A 19,118-nucleotide genomic window follows, 5' to 3' on the forward strand; every position below is an offset into this window, starting at 1 on the left:
ATTACTAAACAAAAAGATGATAGAAGCCTTTACATAATGGAGTTTTTAATCATAATAAAGAGAAATTGTTAACAGAGTGAGTCAGAGGCACTTTTCTCACATTAACTCTGTTACAAGATCCATTCAAACACATCCAAGGGCTGAAAAAATATTAGAAGATTGAAATTTCCAGACGCCAATGTGACTGTGGGAACTGTCTTTTACCCTTTTTTTCTCCCACAAACTTTTTGGATTACCTGCATAGCGACAAATCAAAAATGCAAAAGAAACTCCAGAGAATTGGTCAGGGGGGCTGACTCAAAGACAGTTTCAGTATCATTGAAATTTTCCATTTGACCCAATGAGACAGAAAGAAAAGCAGCAACAAGAACACAGATACATATGTGCACAGGGTTATAAACTACCAAATACTTGTTTTGAAAATATGAGAGAACACATATTTCCCCAATACCTTCAGAAGAATTCCTGTGGCTCTACTCAGACTGAAGTATGTCATGCATCAACATATTAAATTTTTTGAGGTTCATATTTGTACAAAGGTGACTGAGCCAGTCTTTTTAAAAAAAGATCTCGAGCTCTCTTTAGCAGTTTGTTGAAAAACACAGAGATTTATTTGATTACAAAAAGTGCTCTTGTAAGAACAACATGAGCTAATTAATACAGTGAAGAAGGTTCTACTGGGGGTTGAGAAACACGCAGTAAGCTGGAGGACAACAGATCTCAAGGGCCTTCACACTGAGAATCAGCATGACTCAGTAATGCTGACCAGCTTTGCTTTGTTTAACACACTTTAGTCATGTCTTTATGTCAGTACAACATATCAGCACCTGGCACACACATACTTCACTTAACACATTACCTTATTGATGCCCATCATAAGGAAGTGATCAAGCAAATATCGAGCTTCTGTCAAAGTGCAAGCATTAATCACTGCTGTTACATCCAAGGTCTCTCCTTCTTCCTATGTGTGCAAGAATAAACCCAGTCAGATTGTGAAAAAGTCCCAAGAATTAAAATAAGTTATTGCCAGCATAATAGAAAGCATCAGCATTTAAATGCTTTGCAATCTTAACTGGCATTACACTACTGACACTAAAACTCAGGTATCAATTGTATAAGTCTTCATCTCAAACTTCACATACAAGTTTTCACCAATTTTCACTTCCTGGCTTAACAATTACACAGACAAACAAAAACTAATTTCTAAATGAGAACATATTCAGTGCTAACACAGTTGTGTTTTCCTGTCTCCATTTTACCATTTTTGCAATAATATTTGACCTACCTTTGCTTCTTCCATTTGCATGATGTTTGCTTGGCAGTCAGAAATGCTGTCGTTGATGTAGTCTATGTTTGCAGTTACTGATTCCATCTCCTCATTTATGTTTTGGACATTTCTATCTGCTTCACCGCCACCCCCACCCTTGATGAGCTTCTCCCTTTTCTTTGAAAGCTTATCTCTTCTTTTGGTGAGTTCTTCACGTTGCTATTTTCCACAAAGACATAATATTACAGAAAAAGGAATTAGTAAACCCTTAGAACACTGAAGTGCCTTTTTGTTTTTCTTAGTTTGCTGCAGTTTAACTAACATCTTGTAATTCCCATGGGAACAAGTTACACAGGGGAATATAGTAATCTGTTTGCACATGATGCCGTTAATGTACTAAGCACAGCAACCCCATTGTTCAAATGTGTAGTGGAGCCAAAAGTGTCTTGATTGACTACAGTAGATTCCACCCACTTTGCCAATGCTGCCATAACAGCAGTTAATTGACAGCAAACACACTGCAAGTATGTTTGCACTATTTGATACAATGATACAGCCAACAGTGCACAGCACATCACCCACCGTAAGCAGCCTGTTCATATCTGCCTCCATGTTGGAAATCGTCATCCTCTGCATAATAATGTCAGTCACTCTGCGTTCCAGCAGCTGCCACTTCATCCTGGCTGCCCTCGAGGAGTAAACCCTGCTCATCGCTGCTTTCCGCTGGTACTTCCTCCTGTGGCACGTTCAAGAGAAATACACAGCTAAGTCTGAAGTAGTTCAGTGACAAATTCAAATGTGGAAAGGATCAGGTTGGAATATTTTTCACAAACAACTTTAAAATGTCATGTGGAAGTTTTTATAGGTTTTCACAGCACCAGACAGCCACCTCTACCCAGCCCCAAATTCTACTGCACTCTAACATGCTGCACTTGAAAAACAGGTTTCAAACACTGCAGCATCTTTCATGACACACACTTGAGTTTAAATGCCATGTAGGTGTTGTTCCCTATTTAACAAGGAGATCTGCTTCAAATCACAGTGGAAAAGCACAAATAAATCTGATACACTGAGCTGCATTTTCCAACAAGTTTCTCCATGAACTTAACACTGCTGGCATTGGACCACCAAGGTAATTTCTCCTGAAGAGCAGATTTAAAAACCCTCAAGATGTCAAAATCCAATTTATGTGACTTGCCATTTAATGCCATTTATTATTATATTATCATCTTATACTCAGAAAACTGAAATTGCATTTGATAATGCTAAAATACCCATTTTATGAGCATTACATGATAACAGTTTGACAACTAACAGCACCTGCGACAGCACCTGCTAGAAAGTCCACACAAATTTCAGTTCTTGTAAGAGTCCTAACAAGTTTTAACGCTTACCCTGTTCCATTTGTTGCAGTTACAGATAATGCTTGAACCCTTGTAACAGGAATTCTCATCTTCTGCTGGGCTGCTGTTCTGGAGCCATCATGCTCTCCTGACAAACTAGAACTTGCTTCCTGTGTGGAATGCTCAGGCAGGCTCAGCTTCCGACTCACTTTTCCTGCCACTTTATCAGACAGAGGCCTGACTTGCCGACGAAGGGCTGTGACCTGAAACAGTGCAAAGACACGAGTAACTCTCCCAAAACTGAGTTCTAAGTTTCAGCAATACAATATCATTCTGTTTTCAAAGATGCATTGCTGTTTTACCACAGTACCTCTTCAGTTTTGCGACGTAAGATAACTTCTTGGTTTCTTTTCTGAGCTTCCAGAAGCTTGAGCTGATGCTGTGAAAAAAATAGAAAATAGCACATCATATTTTTTCCATTCCCTCTCACAAGGACTGCATTGTATAAACAAAAAAAGAGACCTCTACAGATTGATACAAGTCTGCAAAATTGCTGTGACATTAAGACTCAAGTCATGATTATTTCTTGATCTTCCTAATGCAGAACAAAAACAAATGTTTCACTGTATAAATTCTATCAAAAACAATAATTCCAAACAAGCAAGGTGGTAGTAATAATTTTTGAAGATTTACTAACCACTTATTCACTGATAAAATTGATATACATACTCAATAACCACAACACAACATAGAAGACTTATCACCTGAAGCTAGGAACTGTGTCTGCATGGAAGTCAAACCAAATCTTGTGCATTTTCATGGTGAAAACATACAGGTACAAGCCTGCCTCAGTGAATGCATATGCACAGTGTGTGCCTGCAAGCAGAGGCACATAGTAATAGTATGTGCTTATTCCAAATGAAAGTTCTTTATCTGTAAATCACCTCTCGTTTGCGTTGCTCCTTTTTAAGCTGTGCAATCTCTCTGTTTCTTCTAGATTCAGTCATTCTGGCTTTCTCCTGCTCTTCTTTCATTTGTTTCATCAAGCGAACCTGTAAAGAAGTCATCACTTAGAAAAGCTGTTCACCCTTAAGTGCTGCTCCCTGCCCCCAACCATAGAGTTTTCTCTTCAAATTGCCATTTTCCTATATTACATGCTTTTAGCCATTTATGTCTTCCATCTAATGTTGTCTTCACTCAGTGCTGAATAACAGCTAATAAGCTGTGCAAGCTTTTGAATGTTTGATACCTTAATTTCTGTTCATTAAACCTAAAGCTGCCCCTCTCCCCCAGGAACAGCCTGATGCTTGCATCTCCTCTATTTTCAGACTTTCAAGCAGATAACAGCAAGAACAGAGTTATCAGATAGGTGGATGCAAAGGAGATTTCAACCTAATTTTCAGTAAACATTCATTGTGCAACACTTCCATTTACTGAAATATACCTTGGTTTTCTTCATCTCTGTCACCTCCTGCTGCAGTTTCTTCAGCTGCTTTTCATATTGAGACTGATTTTTAAGCAAACGTGCATGTTCCTTTTGCGCTGTTTGAAGTCTCTGCAGTTCTTTATTCATGGCTTGGAGTTTCTTTTCATATTCTGACTTGATTTTTTTTGCCTTTTCTTCTGAATAGGTCTCTACAGAACCTACAGTAAAAGAGAATTCTTAATCTGCTTTTGTTCAGAGTACTTTTACTTTGCCAGCCACAGTAGCTAACTACTTCATCTGCTCTAGCACTGCTATAGCATTGCTCTGCAATACCTTTAAAACAACCTAATTTTTCTCTAGTTCTTGCCACCTGCACTGCTTTGAATTTCCCACCGTGTATGCATTCTAGGATAAGAGATCAACTATTAACACTTTCCTCTGATTTCTTTGTAACAAATCTGAGCACCTGAGCACCTGAAATACACACATTCACACATATGTACACAGGAATATAACAACACTCCTAAAAGTCATCAAGCCTAGTATTCCTCTTCTGACACTGATCAACAAGGGAAGGACTAAGGAATAACAGGGGAACAGCAAACAGCTTAGACAGTGTATAACCATAAAGCATATATATGTTTAAAAAAGAAAAACAAACGAAATACTTTCCACAGCACTCCCAAAGTGCAGTTATTTGTGGCTTGGAACTCTGGAGCCATAGGTGGTGTGCCATCTCAATACTAATACATATTCAAAAAGGTTTGGTCAGTAAACACCTCTGAAAGGTGTGTTTCACTGATCCTTGTTCTTATTCTCAGGGAAATAAAAATAAAGTGGGGAGGAAAGAACATGAAAAAATCTTTTAATCAGGAACCATCTCCAGGATTATGAGAGCTCTCAGAAAACTGAAAATGCTTATTCACCCAAATCAAATACCTGTCAGTAGCAATACATTTCAAAAAATTCTTCTCTCAATTCTGATAGAAACTGGAATGATTAAAGAATCATTCACTGGCATTATGGGTACAAAACATCCTTCTGTCTTCTGCAATTTCTCATCAAATTTGAAAAAGAAAATGAGACAAGTAGAAAATGGTTCAACAGCTTATACAAGATCAATGATTTTGTACTTCTTACCCAAGTTTTGAAGAACCTGATCTCTTTCTAGCTGTGTGTCTCTGATTTTATGTTGTAGCATCATTAGTTTCTCTTCATACTGTTTTTTCAGTGTTTGCAGCCTTCGCTGGCTGTTTTCCAGCTCATCTATCAGCTTCTGCTTAATGGCTATTTCACAGGTGATATTTGCCAAGTCAGCTTGATAATTTTCTAAAATAGAAAGATTTCTGTTAAAGTAAAGCAAGGACGACATGAACACAGATAATCCTTGCAATCTTAGGGTCACTGTAAACACATATTGTGCATGGGAGGATTCCACACAAATCACAATGAACCTGGCCTCTGGTCAATCTCAAAACCCATACAGCGACACTTGATCAGCTGTCTATTACATGTTTTAGCACCATAACAAAAAAATAACTCACAGAACATGCTCTTCACAGAGAATTACACACAGACAGTTGACAACACATTTTCTTGCCTACCAAGATCTGAGCTTTGATAGGTATTATTTGCAAAACTACAGAACATTGCACTGACATCACCTTTTTCATCAGAGTCAGAATCTGATTCATCTGAGCTTTCAACAACTTCCATATCATCTTCATCCTCATCATCTTCCTCTTCTTCATCATCATGATCACTGACTTCTTGAATTTCCTCCTACAAAACATACAGACATTAAAGCACTCCACACTTTTCCATGCCTAAGTCATTTTTGACTATCACTGCAAAGCTGCAGTACTCACCTAGCACACTCCTAATTTTCTTTCTATAACCTTGTAAATCTTTAAACAGACAATGAACAAATAAACCAAACATTTATGAATACTTACTCCCTCCAATTCATTATTCTCTCTCTCGGAAGTGCCTTTTTCATCTCTCTTCTCCTGCTCGTTGTCTGTGTTATCCTCCTTAACACTAGTAGAAGAGGCAGACACAAATTATTCACAAACTGAAATGGCAGTTGTTTTCCATCCCCCAAACCAGTAAGTTGTAATTCCAAATAAAGATGAAAAACAAAGTGTAGTTAGAAAACCGTACAAGTGTTGGGCATGGGTAAAACACAACTTCCAAACTTCTGCAGATAATAAAATAATGCCTAATTACTCTTAAGCTTGGTTTACAAGGTAATTGTAATGATTAGCACATTGTTCCAGCATCCTGCACAACTGGGACAACCAGAATATCCATCTCCATATACTACAGCAGTACTCATTTTGCATGGAAGTTGCAGTGTACCCAGAGTAGCTTTTACAAAACAATAAAATAACATTGTGTGCAAGTACAACATTCATTACAGGTATTCCTACACTTTCAAGCTATAACAGAGACTACTCTACTTTGAATAGTCTTAACATTTATGTATAAACCTTAAACAATATCCTAATTTATTGTACTATAATCACTCTTTTGATTAGTTATCTACTTTGACTTAAAGTGAAGACTCAAAACAGTCACTGATACAACAATAAATAGGGTTTACAGCAGGGTTTTTTTTTTTTTGTTTAGTTTTAAATGTTTGGTGTATTACTCATTAGGGCAAGTTTTAACATTTTTAAGTGCACATTTAAGACATCACATGCAAATATAAAACAAAAAATCAGTGGCACTCTGCAAATTGTCCCTGACCGTGTATCAGTCCCTCTCGTGCTACAAAACCCAAAGCTCCAATGGATGGGAAGTTGTGACAGAACAGAGCTAAACACCATGGGGGGGTAATAATGAAAAAATGTGGTTAGGACTGCATAGTGTGGAATCCACCTCAACTAATATCAGCTGCACAGAAGTTTGGCAAGTTGTGCTGTCACTGATCAGGCACAGAAACTAGAAATGCACATCTTCCTCCACTGATACCAAGAGGAGCTCAGCTTCAAGATCAAACTCTTGAGCAAATCCAATACTCAATGCAGGGACAAGAAATATACAGTAGATTTGAGACAGTATGATTTGCTAACTGACACCTTTAAAACAGAGCTTGAATCTAAAAAGGGCCTGTGAGTAGCACAGTGCTGTGTACATGTGATTTTTTGCTGCATTACTTTTTAATCTCTTCAATGCTAACTGATTCTCTTCTGCCCCACACATTACCAGTTATGAGCTGACCATGCACAAAGCAGAAATCTTTTGCTTGGATCATCTGAATCCATGCAGCAGCTGGGGATGCTGAAATTTAAAAATCTAACCAGATTTGTACACAAAAAAATGCCTAACAGGGAACACAGTGTCACACAATCTCATTTCAACCAATTTTCATCTCCCTCAAACCAGAACATGTTCTGTGTTGGTTGTTAAACCTAGAAGATAATGGATCTTAGCTGCAATCCTCATGCAAATTGAGGCAAACCCCCAGTTTCCCTTCTACTCAGTACAGAACTAACCACTACAGAGGATTTGTGTTCTGCCAGAGAAAGAGGGGAGACAGGAGGGAGGAGAGCCAGCAGCTCTCCCAGGCAGAACTGCACTGCTTAATGAGTGTGCTACTGGTCTGTGGATTCACATCATCTGCATCAATTCAGTGGGTGGTTTTTTTGGATCAAAGTAGACAGCAGAAAAATACAAACTCCTTTAGTTTCACTTTTAATCATAATATAGTTCTCTTTTTAGAGCTCTCAGCTTAACTGCTCTCTGTGAATGACTACTCATCTACTGGTTTGGCTGAAACAGCATGGGAGGAATGGGCAAGGCTTTTGTCACATGTTTTCTGAAACCAAAGCAGCAGACTTGACTGAGGTGTGATGGTCCAAGACACTCCTGATCTCACATGCCAAAGTTATTATTGTCATATACTGCCTGCTATACATTTCATACTATGTGTGTTACTGCACCTTCCTCCTGCCTTTCACTTCTCTTAGGCCATGCAAGAAAGAAAACAATTAATTCAACATGAATTCCCAAAGGTGCCACCTCCCCACAAGAGCTTGCTCAACCCTGTGTAACTCCAGAGTCAACCTCAATTCCACAACAGAGATTTCTTCCAGTTAAAACATTAGCTGGAAGTGAAAACCCAGAAAGAATTCTGAAAATTAACTACTCCTGAAGTACCTATGAATCTGCCCAACTTCTTTTCATGTATGACAACCAGTTAATTGAAATGACAGGTAATTAAAAACCTGGGAAATATTCCAACCTTCTTTCTTCTTGACTGCTTTCCTCAAGTTTCTGTAGCCTTCAAAAGCACGAGGTACAGTATTGGAAGGCCAAGCCAATGAAGGACAAACCAGACAGTGAAAAGCAAAAGTGATAAGAAGGTAAAAAAATGATATATATGAGCTTGCGGAGTTTAAATGAAATTTTAAAAGATACCATCAAGAGACAACAAGTAGTAAAAAGGCAATACATCCTGGACAGTTGGAAAGTAAACAGAAAACAAAAAAGAAGCATGTGTAGGTTAACTAATTTGCCATTGATAACAAGTAAATTCAGGTTACACTAAGGAAGAAGTTTTAGACAATATATTTAACTTTGCAAATTATTTCTAAAAATAGATTAGAAAAATATCTCAATTCTAGAAAAAGATTTCTCCTCTTTCTCCACTTAAAACTGGCTGGTAAAATACTGAAAATTACAAATAATCCCACTGACCCAAAGTTATATATTCTCAGGAAGATATCAGGAAAAAACAAGGCACTAGTTTTATATACGCTGCTAACATATTGTATTATAAAGTAGGAATAAGAAAACTTCTTAATTATTAACTTATTAATATCCTAAATAATATATTATGAATATAATTAATACAAAAATGCTCAAATGGCATTCATTTTTCGTTTGGCTTTTGTTATATGTTTTAAAATAAAAAGTAGAAAATTGCAGCCTATTTTCCTGGGATTCAGAAAGTACATGTCAATAATTTACTGTTATTTTTTAATAAATTAACAAAAAACATGCACCAGAAGCAATGAGATGGACAAAATGTTAGTATTTCTGCCTGCACTTTTTCCTCTTGAATAAATGTGGATTTTTCAGTAAAAAAATCTTAATGAGATATGTAAGCATACAGATGGCTTAAAATTCATCAACTACTGAAATTCCTCATTTCCCATTATGGCAAAGTTTTGAGCAAGAGCTTTTGCTGCCTTTTCACCTCATACTGCCAACCACCTTCCTTTGGTATCAGCTAGGAGCTAGCAAGCTGAACCCCACGTAACTTTCATCACTAATTTAGTTTAATTAAGATTAGGGGAGTCAAAAGAAAACAATCAGAAATGGTTACCAGGTATGTAAGGTTGACTAACAACTGAAAGGAATGTGGAAGATTTGCTCAGAGGCTTCTAGTGAGTAAATCACATTAAGTCATACTGTGGGATACTCCAATCAGTAGGCAAAACATTACTGCTGTGTAAACTGTTTCCAATAAACTTCGGGACAGGTGCTTATTAAGGCTACAGATATTTAACACTACATACTTGCTGCTCATTCAGAACCCTGCTCTTAGACCTTCAGGCTACCTCACAACAATTTAAATAAGTTGTATGTATTTAAAATTATGCATCTTTTGTCATACTGGCCCACACCCAGGAAACAAAAGACCAAGAAAGGCAGCAGTTGGGGCAGAAATAGTAGCTAGGCTTACCAATCCCATTTTAATGGAAAAATGCTAGTTAGACATTTGAAAGGAAGGGCAACACAAAAAAGAAATAGTAGAGTAAATGTAACTAAATGCCTACAGAAGACAGAATTATAACAAAGAATCCCCATCAAACTGCATGGCAAACTGTCTGTGGACTACATACTGCCAATTCCTGAAATTTCAATAGAATAAAACTTCACAGTGATATAGCCTTAACACAGACTTTTCACTAATTGGATAAAAGCACTCTGCAGATAGCAAGAATGACAATGTAGAATCCCTCAAATTCTAACATTTCTGAGCATCTAGGGATTTTCCTCCCAACACATGCCCCTCAGAAATTTCTAAGTATTTATTACAAAGCAGTCTACAGATAGGCCAGTAAATAGATTCAAACCTTAGCAGCACATTGAAGAGTATGACGCCAATTTATAGAACACAAGGCCCACTTTAAGATGAAGCCATCAAGAAGCCTCTTTCAACTTTAATTTTTCTATAGCTCTCTAATTCTATAATGCTAGGATTAAAAACTGACCTCAAAAATAATTTATGTCGCATCAGACTACTTGGCCATCCCATCACAATAATATTTTCTTGGTGTGAGAAAGTATGACTGGCTTTCAAAAAACCAAAACAAAACCAAACCACAAAAACACAACCTAACAACTGAGGCTGTATCTAAGCACGTAGCTAAATGCATGCCTGATTTTAAAATGTGTTAAAAATGCAAAATCAAATCTCTTTGTTCCTGCATTTACAGTTAAAGGGCATACTGAAGTGCCTGGCTGAAGAGAGAACAGAACATTCTGCTGATTTTATTTAACACTTCCATCTTACTCTCAAGTTCCTATAAAAATGAGACAAAATCTATCACAATCCCCCTAAAAGTCTTAGAGCTTCCTGAAAAATTATATGCAAAGAATCTAGTTGCACTTAAAATGACTGTTCTCTAAAAGCATCAGACATTTGTGTGGTGAATACGGGACCTAAAATTAAAGATTTTAGATGACTGATCTTCATCTACTTTATACTTTGACTTTTTCAAGCTTAAACTGTTATAGCTTTACTCTGAACTTGTAGAAGTCTGAAGGACCATTATTAAAAAGAGTAACAGATTAGAAGCATGGAAAATTTCAGCTAAAACTGAGAGATTTCTAATGGATGCAAAGTCTCTGAGTACACAAAGCCTTGCTGTGCTAACTGCTATCTAAACAGGCATTTCTGTCAATTTCTATGAGGATTTTAGTAGATGAGAAGTTGGACGGCAAAAAAATCCAGCAAAGCATGATGTTGCAGAGAATTAGGAAACCTCAAATTAAAAAAACATTCACAGAAGCAAAAGCTAAAGCAAAAGAAGCCATTTCAACAGCTACTAAAGAATCTCCAGCTATTCAGAATATCTTTTCTTCAGAAAGCTCTTTCAGTTTTGACATAAGAGTTTAAAAAATTTTTATAATTTTTTTAAACTTCTGTTAAATTTCAGGTGCATTTTAGAAGAAATTTTTAAAAACAATAGAATTTAGAGAGAGCACCTGTGCTCTTATCGTGCATAATTACATTGAAAAGTTCATTACAAAGGAGACAAATAATGCACACTTCACTGGAAGAAAAGATGCAAAAGAAAAACTGTAACTTCAGCATGTAAAAGGGTTTGAGGTAACAGCAGTTTAGGATCCAAATCCACACAAAAAGCCTTTTTAAGTCTCAGTAAGTAAAAAATAGGCCTTTTTGCTAAGAAAGACAAAACAAATAGCATTATAATTAATACACCACCTCTTTTTCTTTTTCCTTTCTTTTTTTTTCAGCTTTTCTAGATCTTTCTTGGCTATATCTAGAATTTCCATTGTCTCTTTCTCTGAGGAAAGCATAGAAGCAGAAAATGCTGATGGTCCACCAAAGTACGTGGCTCTCGATGAGGCTCTTGACAAGTTTCGTCGAAGATTTTCATTCACTGCTTCACTTTCTAATAATTTTGCTCTTAATAAAAAACAAAACAAGGAAGAATTGTAGACCATTAATTACAACTATCTCCAGTACATGAAGTGTACACTCTTTTGTCTCTGTAACTTCAATGCACTACATTCTGTCCAAAAGGAAACTACAAACCAAGGTCAAGTCTAAAAAATACAATGTAGCAATTCCTTTAATTTCCTTTTATATATATACACACACACCTATACACATGCTTTATGAATACAGATAGTATATGAAAGCTACACAAAAACTCTAATGTAAACTGAGGATAGGCCTGATAATTTTTTGCACGGTAGATGTCTAAGACATAGATAAATAAAAATATTTAAGAGTTTTTGAATTTTAAAAGGAAGTATTTTATTTTAATTTTTTTTAAACAAGCAATTTCTCAGTGCTGTCATTTTTATATGAGGTTATAAAGTTTTAAACGATTGTTCTAAGTTTTACTGTCCTTGGTGCAACAATATTAAGTAACCACCATAATTTAGGCAACATCTTACTCTCATTTCTATTGTCAGTTTGATCTCTAACATTTTATATTTTTGTGTCCAAGAGCAACACCAGGTGGTCTTAGAAGCTGAAGGACCACTGTCCTAAAGTAATCCCCACACAGGAAAACAGCTGAAGCATTGCTAACATTTCTATTATTTTTTAAATAAAAATTGTCCAAATACATATAATGCAAATACCTGAGATCTTCAATTTCCTTGATATAGTTATGAATCATGTTGCTAATTTCTTCATTTCCTTCTCCTTTGAAAGACAGAGGAAAAAGGGGAATGAGGGAAGGGAAACATTGAGAAAGGGTGGTAACAGTATAAACATCTGAATATAGCTACTAGGCACAAGGTACCAGCAAAGGGTTGGTACCTTGGTACATGTAAACCTTAACTTATTTGTAAAATAGCTTTTCTTTTTTAACTGGGTTACATTTTTTGTTCCTCTCATGTGATCGTCATATGTAACTTGTTTTCTGTATTAACACATTTTAATAATGCTTAAATCAAAATTACTTATCTGGAGTTTAATTTGGAGTCTAGTTGTTAAACCACCACAGGAGCTAAGCATACAAATAATTCCTATACAAAAATATTATTTCATGTTTCACATTTTTAAATGGATGGTCAAATCAGAGTACCAAGCTATCTGTATTATTAAAAAAAGACTCCAGAAACAGAAAAAGTAATCATATGTATCCCTGCCAAAGGAGGTCCTACATTGCTAATAAAAAGGCATCATTTTGTTTCAAGGGATCAACGAAGCAAGGACATACAATTAATTTAAGTTCATGAGTTTATGAAGCAGTTTTTGCACATTCACAGCATACCTGTCCTGGCTAGCACTTGGTTGGCCTGATCACTCATAAGCTGTGTTATTCTGGCTCTAAGAGCATCGATGGTCTCTTGCATTGCTTTAATTCTAACACGCAGGTTGTTGTTTTCTGTTTGCAGCATTGCATTCTCATGGAACATGTCATTGATGCTTTCAACACCTTCTTCATCTATAATCCTTTTACCCTTCAAGAAAGTAAAAATATTTTATTACTAGTCAAGGCTGATCTACACTTAAAAAATTCTGAGTTAGTAAATGCAGTCCACAGATGACTTACAATTCTAAGCAGACACTCATAGCACAAGATAATCTCTCAAAGAGTTTAAAACTATGATAAAGGGATAGTTTTCAAAAGACTGATGTCTGGGCCAACACCTTAGCATCTGGGTTTCAATTAATTCCACTTTAGTATGAAATACAAGTTCTTGAAGAGGTTAAAAAATGAGAACATAAATGTTATCAAATCAGAATACTAGCTCAAGAAGAGCAAAAGGTGATCCTGTTCAGTGATGACCTTTATTGCTCAAAACACTGATTAAAATTCAGGAAGAAACAGGCATGAGTATTTGCCTTATATACTTGAGATTGGATTTTTAAAACAAACTGTTTTAGCCATCTAGGAAGTTTTCAAAGGAATACACAGTAGCTATACACATTCACTTATGCATCAGTCTAAGTTGTGGTTTGGTCATTTTTGATTTGGAAGCAAACAGCACGCATCATCAGTAAATATCACTGACATTTGCTGACATCTCTTTTTTGAGGATATAATCTACATTTTCTAAGAACATCTGGTTATCTCTGGAATTAATTGTTGTTTACATCAGGGCTGCTTTTCCAAAGTTTTTAGCATATGAAGTGGAAATAGTCAACAGGGGGAAAAAAAACCAACCTGTGGAATTATAAGCATTTTAAAGCAGAAGAAATCCTAAGAGGACAAACTTACAGTTTTGTATTCCATGAGTTCCATCTGCAGCCGTGCGATCTCGCTGCGCAAAGCATTTATTTGTTGACTGGCCCTGTCCTGATTAACCATCACCTTGTTCTTGATGTTCCGTGCCCGGTTGGCGTACTTCAATGTGTTCAAAGTTTCCATGAAGTCTCGATCTGAAGGGCTCACACACGCTATCATGAGCGTTTGACTGGAAGCCAGAAACACAGGTCAGCATCACACACCAAGGAAAAAAGAGCAGAGAGCAGCTAACAGGTGCTCAGGCACGAGGTGAAACAAGAGTAGCAATTTTACAGAATTTGTGAAAATATTTCTGCATCTAGCTCACTCCAAACATCAACCACAAAGGTCAGCAGGTGCTGCAGGTGCTATGTCTTGTATCTCCCTAGCATAGAGCAGGAGATGCTAGATCATTACTTGTTCCACACATGACATTGTAAAAGCAATTAATGAGTGTTTCCAGAAACGTTTCCCAAATTACATTCAGTTTGCCCAATCATACATAAACTTAGATTAAGGCATTTATAGTCAACCTAAATTCCTCAACGGTGATTTGGATCATGGAGCTGTCAAGACTGCCTACTGTAATTCCTGAGCTGCTTACCTTCTTCATCTGAAAGATACCCAAATGTTCATCTTACCTGTCCATACATGTCTAATGTGCCTATTCCCTACCTCAGGTTCTGAACTGGCTGAATTCTCCACTGCAAGTTCTCCTGTTCTCCAACAGAAGCCCAAATTGGGACTTACCCTTAGCACTCTATGTCTGTAACTGTATCTGCACCACGTTTCATAACACCACTGCTTAAAGCAACTTCCTGCAACAAAAAGCAGCAGGACCTGAGCTCTGGGCCCAAGAGGGCTATGAACAATCATGCTTCTTTCAGCTTCCTAAAACATCCCCTAGCCATCCCATCATGGGATATCCATGCTCCCAATGGAGGATAAAGCAGATAGACCAGCAGGACTCAGTAGGACAAATGCAGGGAAAAATAAAATTTCACTCCAACCAAGCTTCCATCATTCAACAGGTTCCTTCCCTCAGTCCCTGGAGCACACTCATTTCACATCAGGTAAGAACAGCCTAAAAGGTCAGAACCAGAATTCCAGCTGCAGATCACTCTGAAGGTGCATGCATTGCCTAAACTCTCAACAGAAAGGGTAAAACATCTGCATTTGATGGACTGAGTATACTCCTGTAAGTTTTAAAGGAATTTGCTTCTCTGTTGTATGTCACAAATTGGATAGTTAAGTTGGAAAGAGTGAACTGTTTCTGGGGCAAAGATGCATTATCTACATCAGGCAGGCTGGATTCTGATCTTCACTTTCTATCATTTCAGACTAAAACAAAAAAAATGAATCCCTGCAACACTCTGTGAGGCAAACAATCGATATCCACCATACACACTGGGAAATTAAGCTAGAAAGAGTAACTAACTAGCCTGGGGATACAAAAAAAGTCACTTTCAGCAACTCTTCCTCAGTTCTCACCTGTATCTTTGTGCCAGTTCTCCAAACTCTTTTAGTCCTCAAGATAAAGCCATGCAAGATTAGGAATACATTTTTTAATTCTGACATTGAGAATATGCTGACTTTTCTAAATCTCAGAGGACTGGTTCTGCTATGTGTCCATCTTGAAAACTGAACAATTTGAACTCCAGTTTTCTATTTGAATTGTAAAATGGACCAGGTTTTTTTTGACACTGTTCTACTTCCTTTATGTCACCATTTCTTTAAATTGCTCCCCTTGCTCCTTAAGTTAGGAAGGTTTTAATTTTTCATATTATACATTTTAACATCCCCTTTAAAACATCAATGCTTCATATTTTTCTTTGAATAATTCAAGAAACATTTAATATTAAAATGCTGCTTCCAAACTGTTACAGCATTATATTTAAAATAAGGATTATTGTGAGAATAGTACAGTGATACAATGTTTTCATCATTGTTAATTTAGGATTTACTACAACCTAATCCAAATCCTTACTAGTAAATTTCTGTAAGTATTTGTTAAGAGAGAAACAATAATGTGGACGGTTATACCTAGAGTGGAAGTTGGAGGGCTACAGAAAAGGCATAAAGAAATCTAAATCTGATTGTCCAGAAGAAAAAAATGCAATATTTGTTAAAATTTAGCTTTCCAACGCATTTTGATTACCAAAGCCCAGACAAAAAAAAACATTAAAAATGTGAGGATTTTAAATATATATGAAAAAAATCTTCCTTAACAGCAACGTGCTGATTTGAGATGTCGCAGCATATATGTCACAAAAAAACTGGGGGGAAGGAAAGCATCCACACAATTCTCATCAATCAGAAAATAAGACAGAAAGAATACATGCAAGTATCATTAAAACATTCTGGGGCAGCATTTCCTATCTGTACATTTGTGCTAGTTTTGGCTGGGATAAAGTTAACTTTATTCAGAGCAGCTGGTTTGGATTTGTGCTGGAAACACCTACTATGGGTCCATGATGCAGATATGTTTGAGCTGCTGCTGAGCAGGGCTTACACAGAGTCAGGGCCTCTTCTGCTCCTCAGGCTGCCCCACCAGTGGGTGCACAAGGGGTTGGCAGGGGACACAGCCAGGACAACTGAGCCCACCTGACCCAAGGGATATTCCATCCCATACGGAATCGTGCTCAGCATATGAAGCTGGGGCACTGAGACAAAAGGGGGGGATATCCAGAGTGACAGCATTTGCCTTCCCAAGTCACTATGAGGCATGATGGAGCGCGGATTTCCTGGGAATGGCTGAACATCTGCCAGCCCATGGGAACTGAATAATTTCCTTTGCTTTGCTTGCATATGTGACTTTGCTTTAGCTAACCAAGTGTCCCTATGTCAAACCCTGACTTTTCTCCCTTGTGACTCTCTCCCAGGCAGGGAGGGAGTGTCTGTGCGGGGCTCGGCCGCCGCCCCCATCGCACACAAACAAACTCCGGGACTGCTCCCGAGGAACGCGGGGGGGAGCCGCGGAGCTGTCAGACGCGAACATACTTCAGAGTCAAAATAGCATTTCTACAAAAGGCCGATTTTAGGTTTTTTTTTAAAAAAAAACATGCTCAGTAGCTGGTGTATTTGATAAAAAATTAATGAAGTGCTTTTTGCATTTATTTACAAAAAGAGCTTAGCAGAGCTATGCCGTTTGATTTCTGCTGATTTGTTTGTAATTCTTGAATTTCTTCCTCCCTTTTGCACTTTTGAAAATTTCTAGCCCTTATTTTACTTGTTTTTTTGGCTCTCCCTCACACTGCAGTGCTTCAGCTTGTTACTAAACCTGTATCTCTCTGAAGAGCATCACAACAGTTTGAGAATTTTCTTCCACTTCTCCCTACTCCTTTGGGGTAAAACTTCCTACTCTCCCAGACACAGGAGCCAGGCATATTGGATCAAGAACAAGAGTATTACCTTAGTAAAATATACTCAGCTGTGGTCTCTCTTATATGTGTACATGTTAGCATTACAAATACAAAATCTGACTTATTTTAATAAATTTGTTAATGTTTCCTTATATAAAGCCTTCAGAGGTCAAAGCTTCCCTTCACTGTATGTTCAGAATGTATACAAATGGATTCATACAAACTGGCGAAACGCTACTTTGTTTTTATTAGGCTGCAATCCAGCATCAGGTAACTGAACAGATGCATCATAGGCTGAGATACATAATCTCTAAAAAGATGGAAGTGACTGTGGGTGGTAAACTGACTCCAAGCTCCTGTGCACAGCAGTCAGAGCAAACAATTCACTGACATTTAAAAAACAAAGCAATGACAACAACAAAAAAACAACCTCTAAAGGAGCAACTCAGCACAGCTTTAAAATATGCTGTAAACAAAACCTACAATTTGTACCATCTACAATCTACAGATATTTTCATGGGAAGAACTTGCCTGAAAATGGTAACTTCTAAGTAACCTGAAGCTTCATGGCTAGTAAAATAACAATAGCACTGAAAAGAACAACACAAAGATCCTCTTTAAAACCTTCCATTGACAGCAATATTTGCACGACAATTTATCTCCAGAATCTTCCTCCAACAAGACTTTTATTGTCATTTAATGTTCATTTTACTTTCTGCAGATTATGTTCTCATTCATGCTCATTCACAATGAAATACATGAAATGTTCCAATTTTCATACCTGTTTCCCCCAAGAGAGTCTTGAAGCAGCCTTGTAAGCTTTGAGTCTCTGTATGGTACATGTGTTGCCTTCTTGCTTTTATCTCCCAGTGCACTAATTACATTGCCAAGTGCCAGCTATAAAACACCAAATCACATAACACACGAGTCAGAATCAGCTCCTGTGTAGTTTTATCTTAAAACACCTATAAACTGGAGTCAGCATATTGTGAGAAAATTAATATACTCATGACAGTTAGCATAAAAGTATTTCTGAAGATTTCTGTATTTTACATTTAGAAATTATTGTGTTATCAATAGTGCATTAGATGACTTACAGTCTGGTACCTGGAAGTGCCAAAGTGCTTAGCACAATTCATATGCACTACTAATATCTCATGTCATTCACTAACTAAAGTTGGTACTACTTAACCTAACAAATATTTGCTTTAGATGACAAAGTTGAACCTTACCTCTAACAGTAGGTATAATTTCTTTAAAATTAATTTTATCTATCTGCTTTATGCTACATTTAGAATAAAATATAGGGCATTTATATGAAGAAAAAAACCCTCAGAATTTAGTACCTCTACAGTTATAAAGCAAAAAATGTCTGATAATGATTTGGGCATTTAAGACTTGAAATTAAAGGCTTGTAGTCCATGACTATCATGTTCCATTACTAACAGGATCTAATGCTTGTTTATAAACAATCAAACATCTGGCTGTGAAATTATTTTTATGTGGAAACACACACACTTCAGTCCAACTGAAGGATTTTGCTTTAGGTGGCGCCCTGTACTGCAAGTTCTTGCTTTGGAAATGCTGCAGCTGCCACCAGCAGATGAAGAACTGCACACACCCTGCTTGCTTTGAAGGATTTAAAGCACTTTCAATCTGTTCCACAAAACTGAGGGCTGGACTTCACTACAAATAGAAGTTTTGTGATCTTATATTAGTTAGATCACACTGATTTCCACCTTCATGCACTTTATGTGTTCTTTGTTAGGA

The 19,118-nt window shown here is 37.1% G+C and overlaps 1 protein-coding gene across 4 annotated transcripts in view; it reads right to left on the reverse strand.

The window, feature by feature from the left end:
* KIF21A (kinesin family member 21A) overlaps nt 1–19,118 on the reverse strand; it is an 87,310-nt gene that overhangs the window by 28,784 nt on the left and 39,408 nt on the right. For 3 of the 4 annotated variants that reach the window (XM_058023691.1, XM_058023690.1, XM_058023688.1), the window contains exons 7-22: nt 18,130–18,245; nt 13,981–14,176; nt 13,030–13,219; nt 12,392–12,455; nt 11,502–11,705; nt 8,286–8,324; nt 5,992–6,076; nt 5,701–5,818; nt 5,177–5,365; nt 4,055–4,254; nt 3,555–3,662; nt 2,981–3,049; nt 2,662–2,873; nt 1,850–2,003; nt 1,286–1,486; nt 860–961 (exon numbers count right to left, since the gene is read on the reverse strand). In XM_058023691.1, coding sequence (XP_057879674.1) covers nt 860–961; nt 1,286–1,486; nt 1,850–2,003; nt 2,662–2,873; nt 2,981–3,049; nt 3,555–3,662; nt 4,055–4,254; nt 5,177–5,365; nt 5,701–5,818; nt 5,992–6,076; nt 8,286–8,324; nt 11,502–11,705; nt 12,392–12,455; nt 13,030–13,219; nt 13,981–14,176; nt 18,130–18,245 — 2,247 coding nt within the window. The remainder of the gene's footprint in view (nt 1–859; nt 962–1,285; nt 1,487–1,849; nt 2,004–2,661; nt 2,874–2,980; nt 3,050–3,554; nt 3,663–4,054; nt 4,255–5,176; nt 5,366–5,700; nt 5,819–5,991; nt 6,077–8,285; nt 8,325–11,501; nt 11,706–12,391; nt 12,456–13,029; nt 13,220–13,980; nt 14,177–18,129; nt 18,246–19,118) is intronic. The other variant, XM_058023689.1, reaches the window with a different exon arrangement.

This window comes from Melospiza georgiana, chromosome 4, assembly GCF_028018845.1.
Source record: "Melospiza georgiana isolate bMelGeo1 chromosome 4, bMelGeo1.pri, whole genome shotgun sequence".
Classification (NCBI taxonomy): Eukaryota; Metazoa; Chordata; class Aves; order Passeriformes; family Passerellidae; genus Melospiza; species Melospiza georgiana.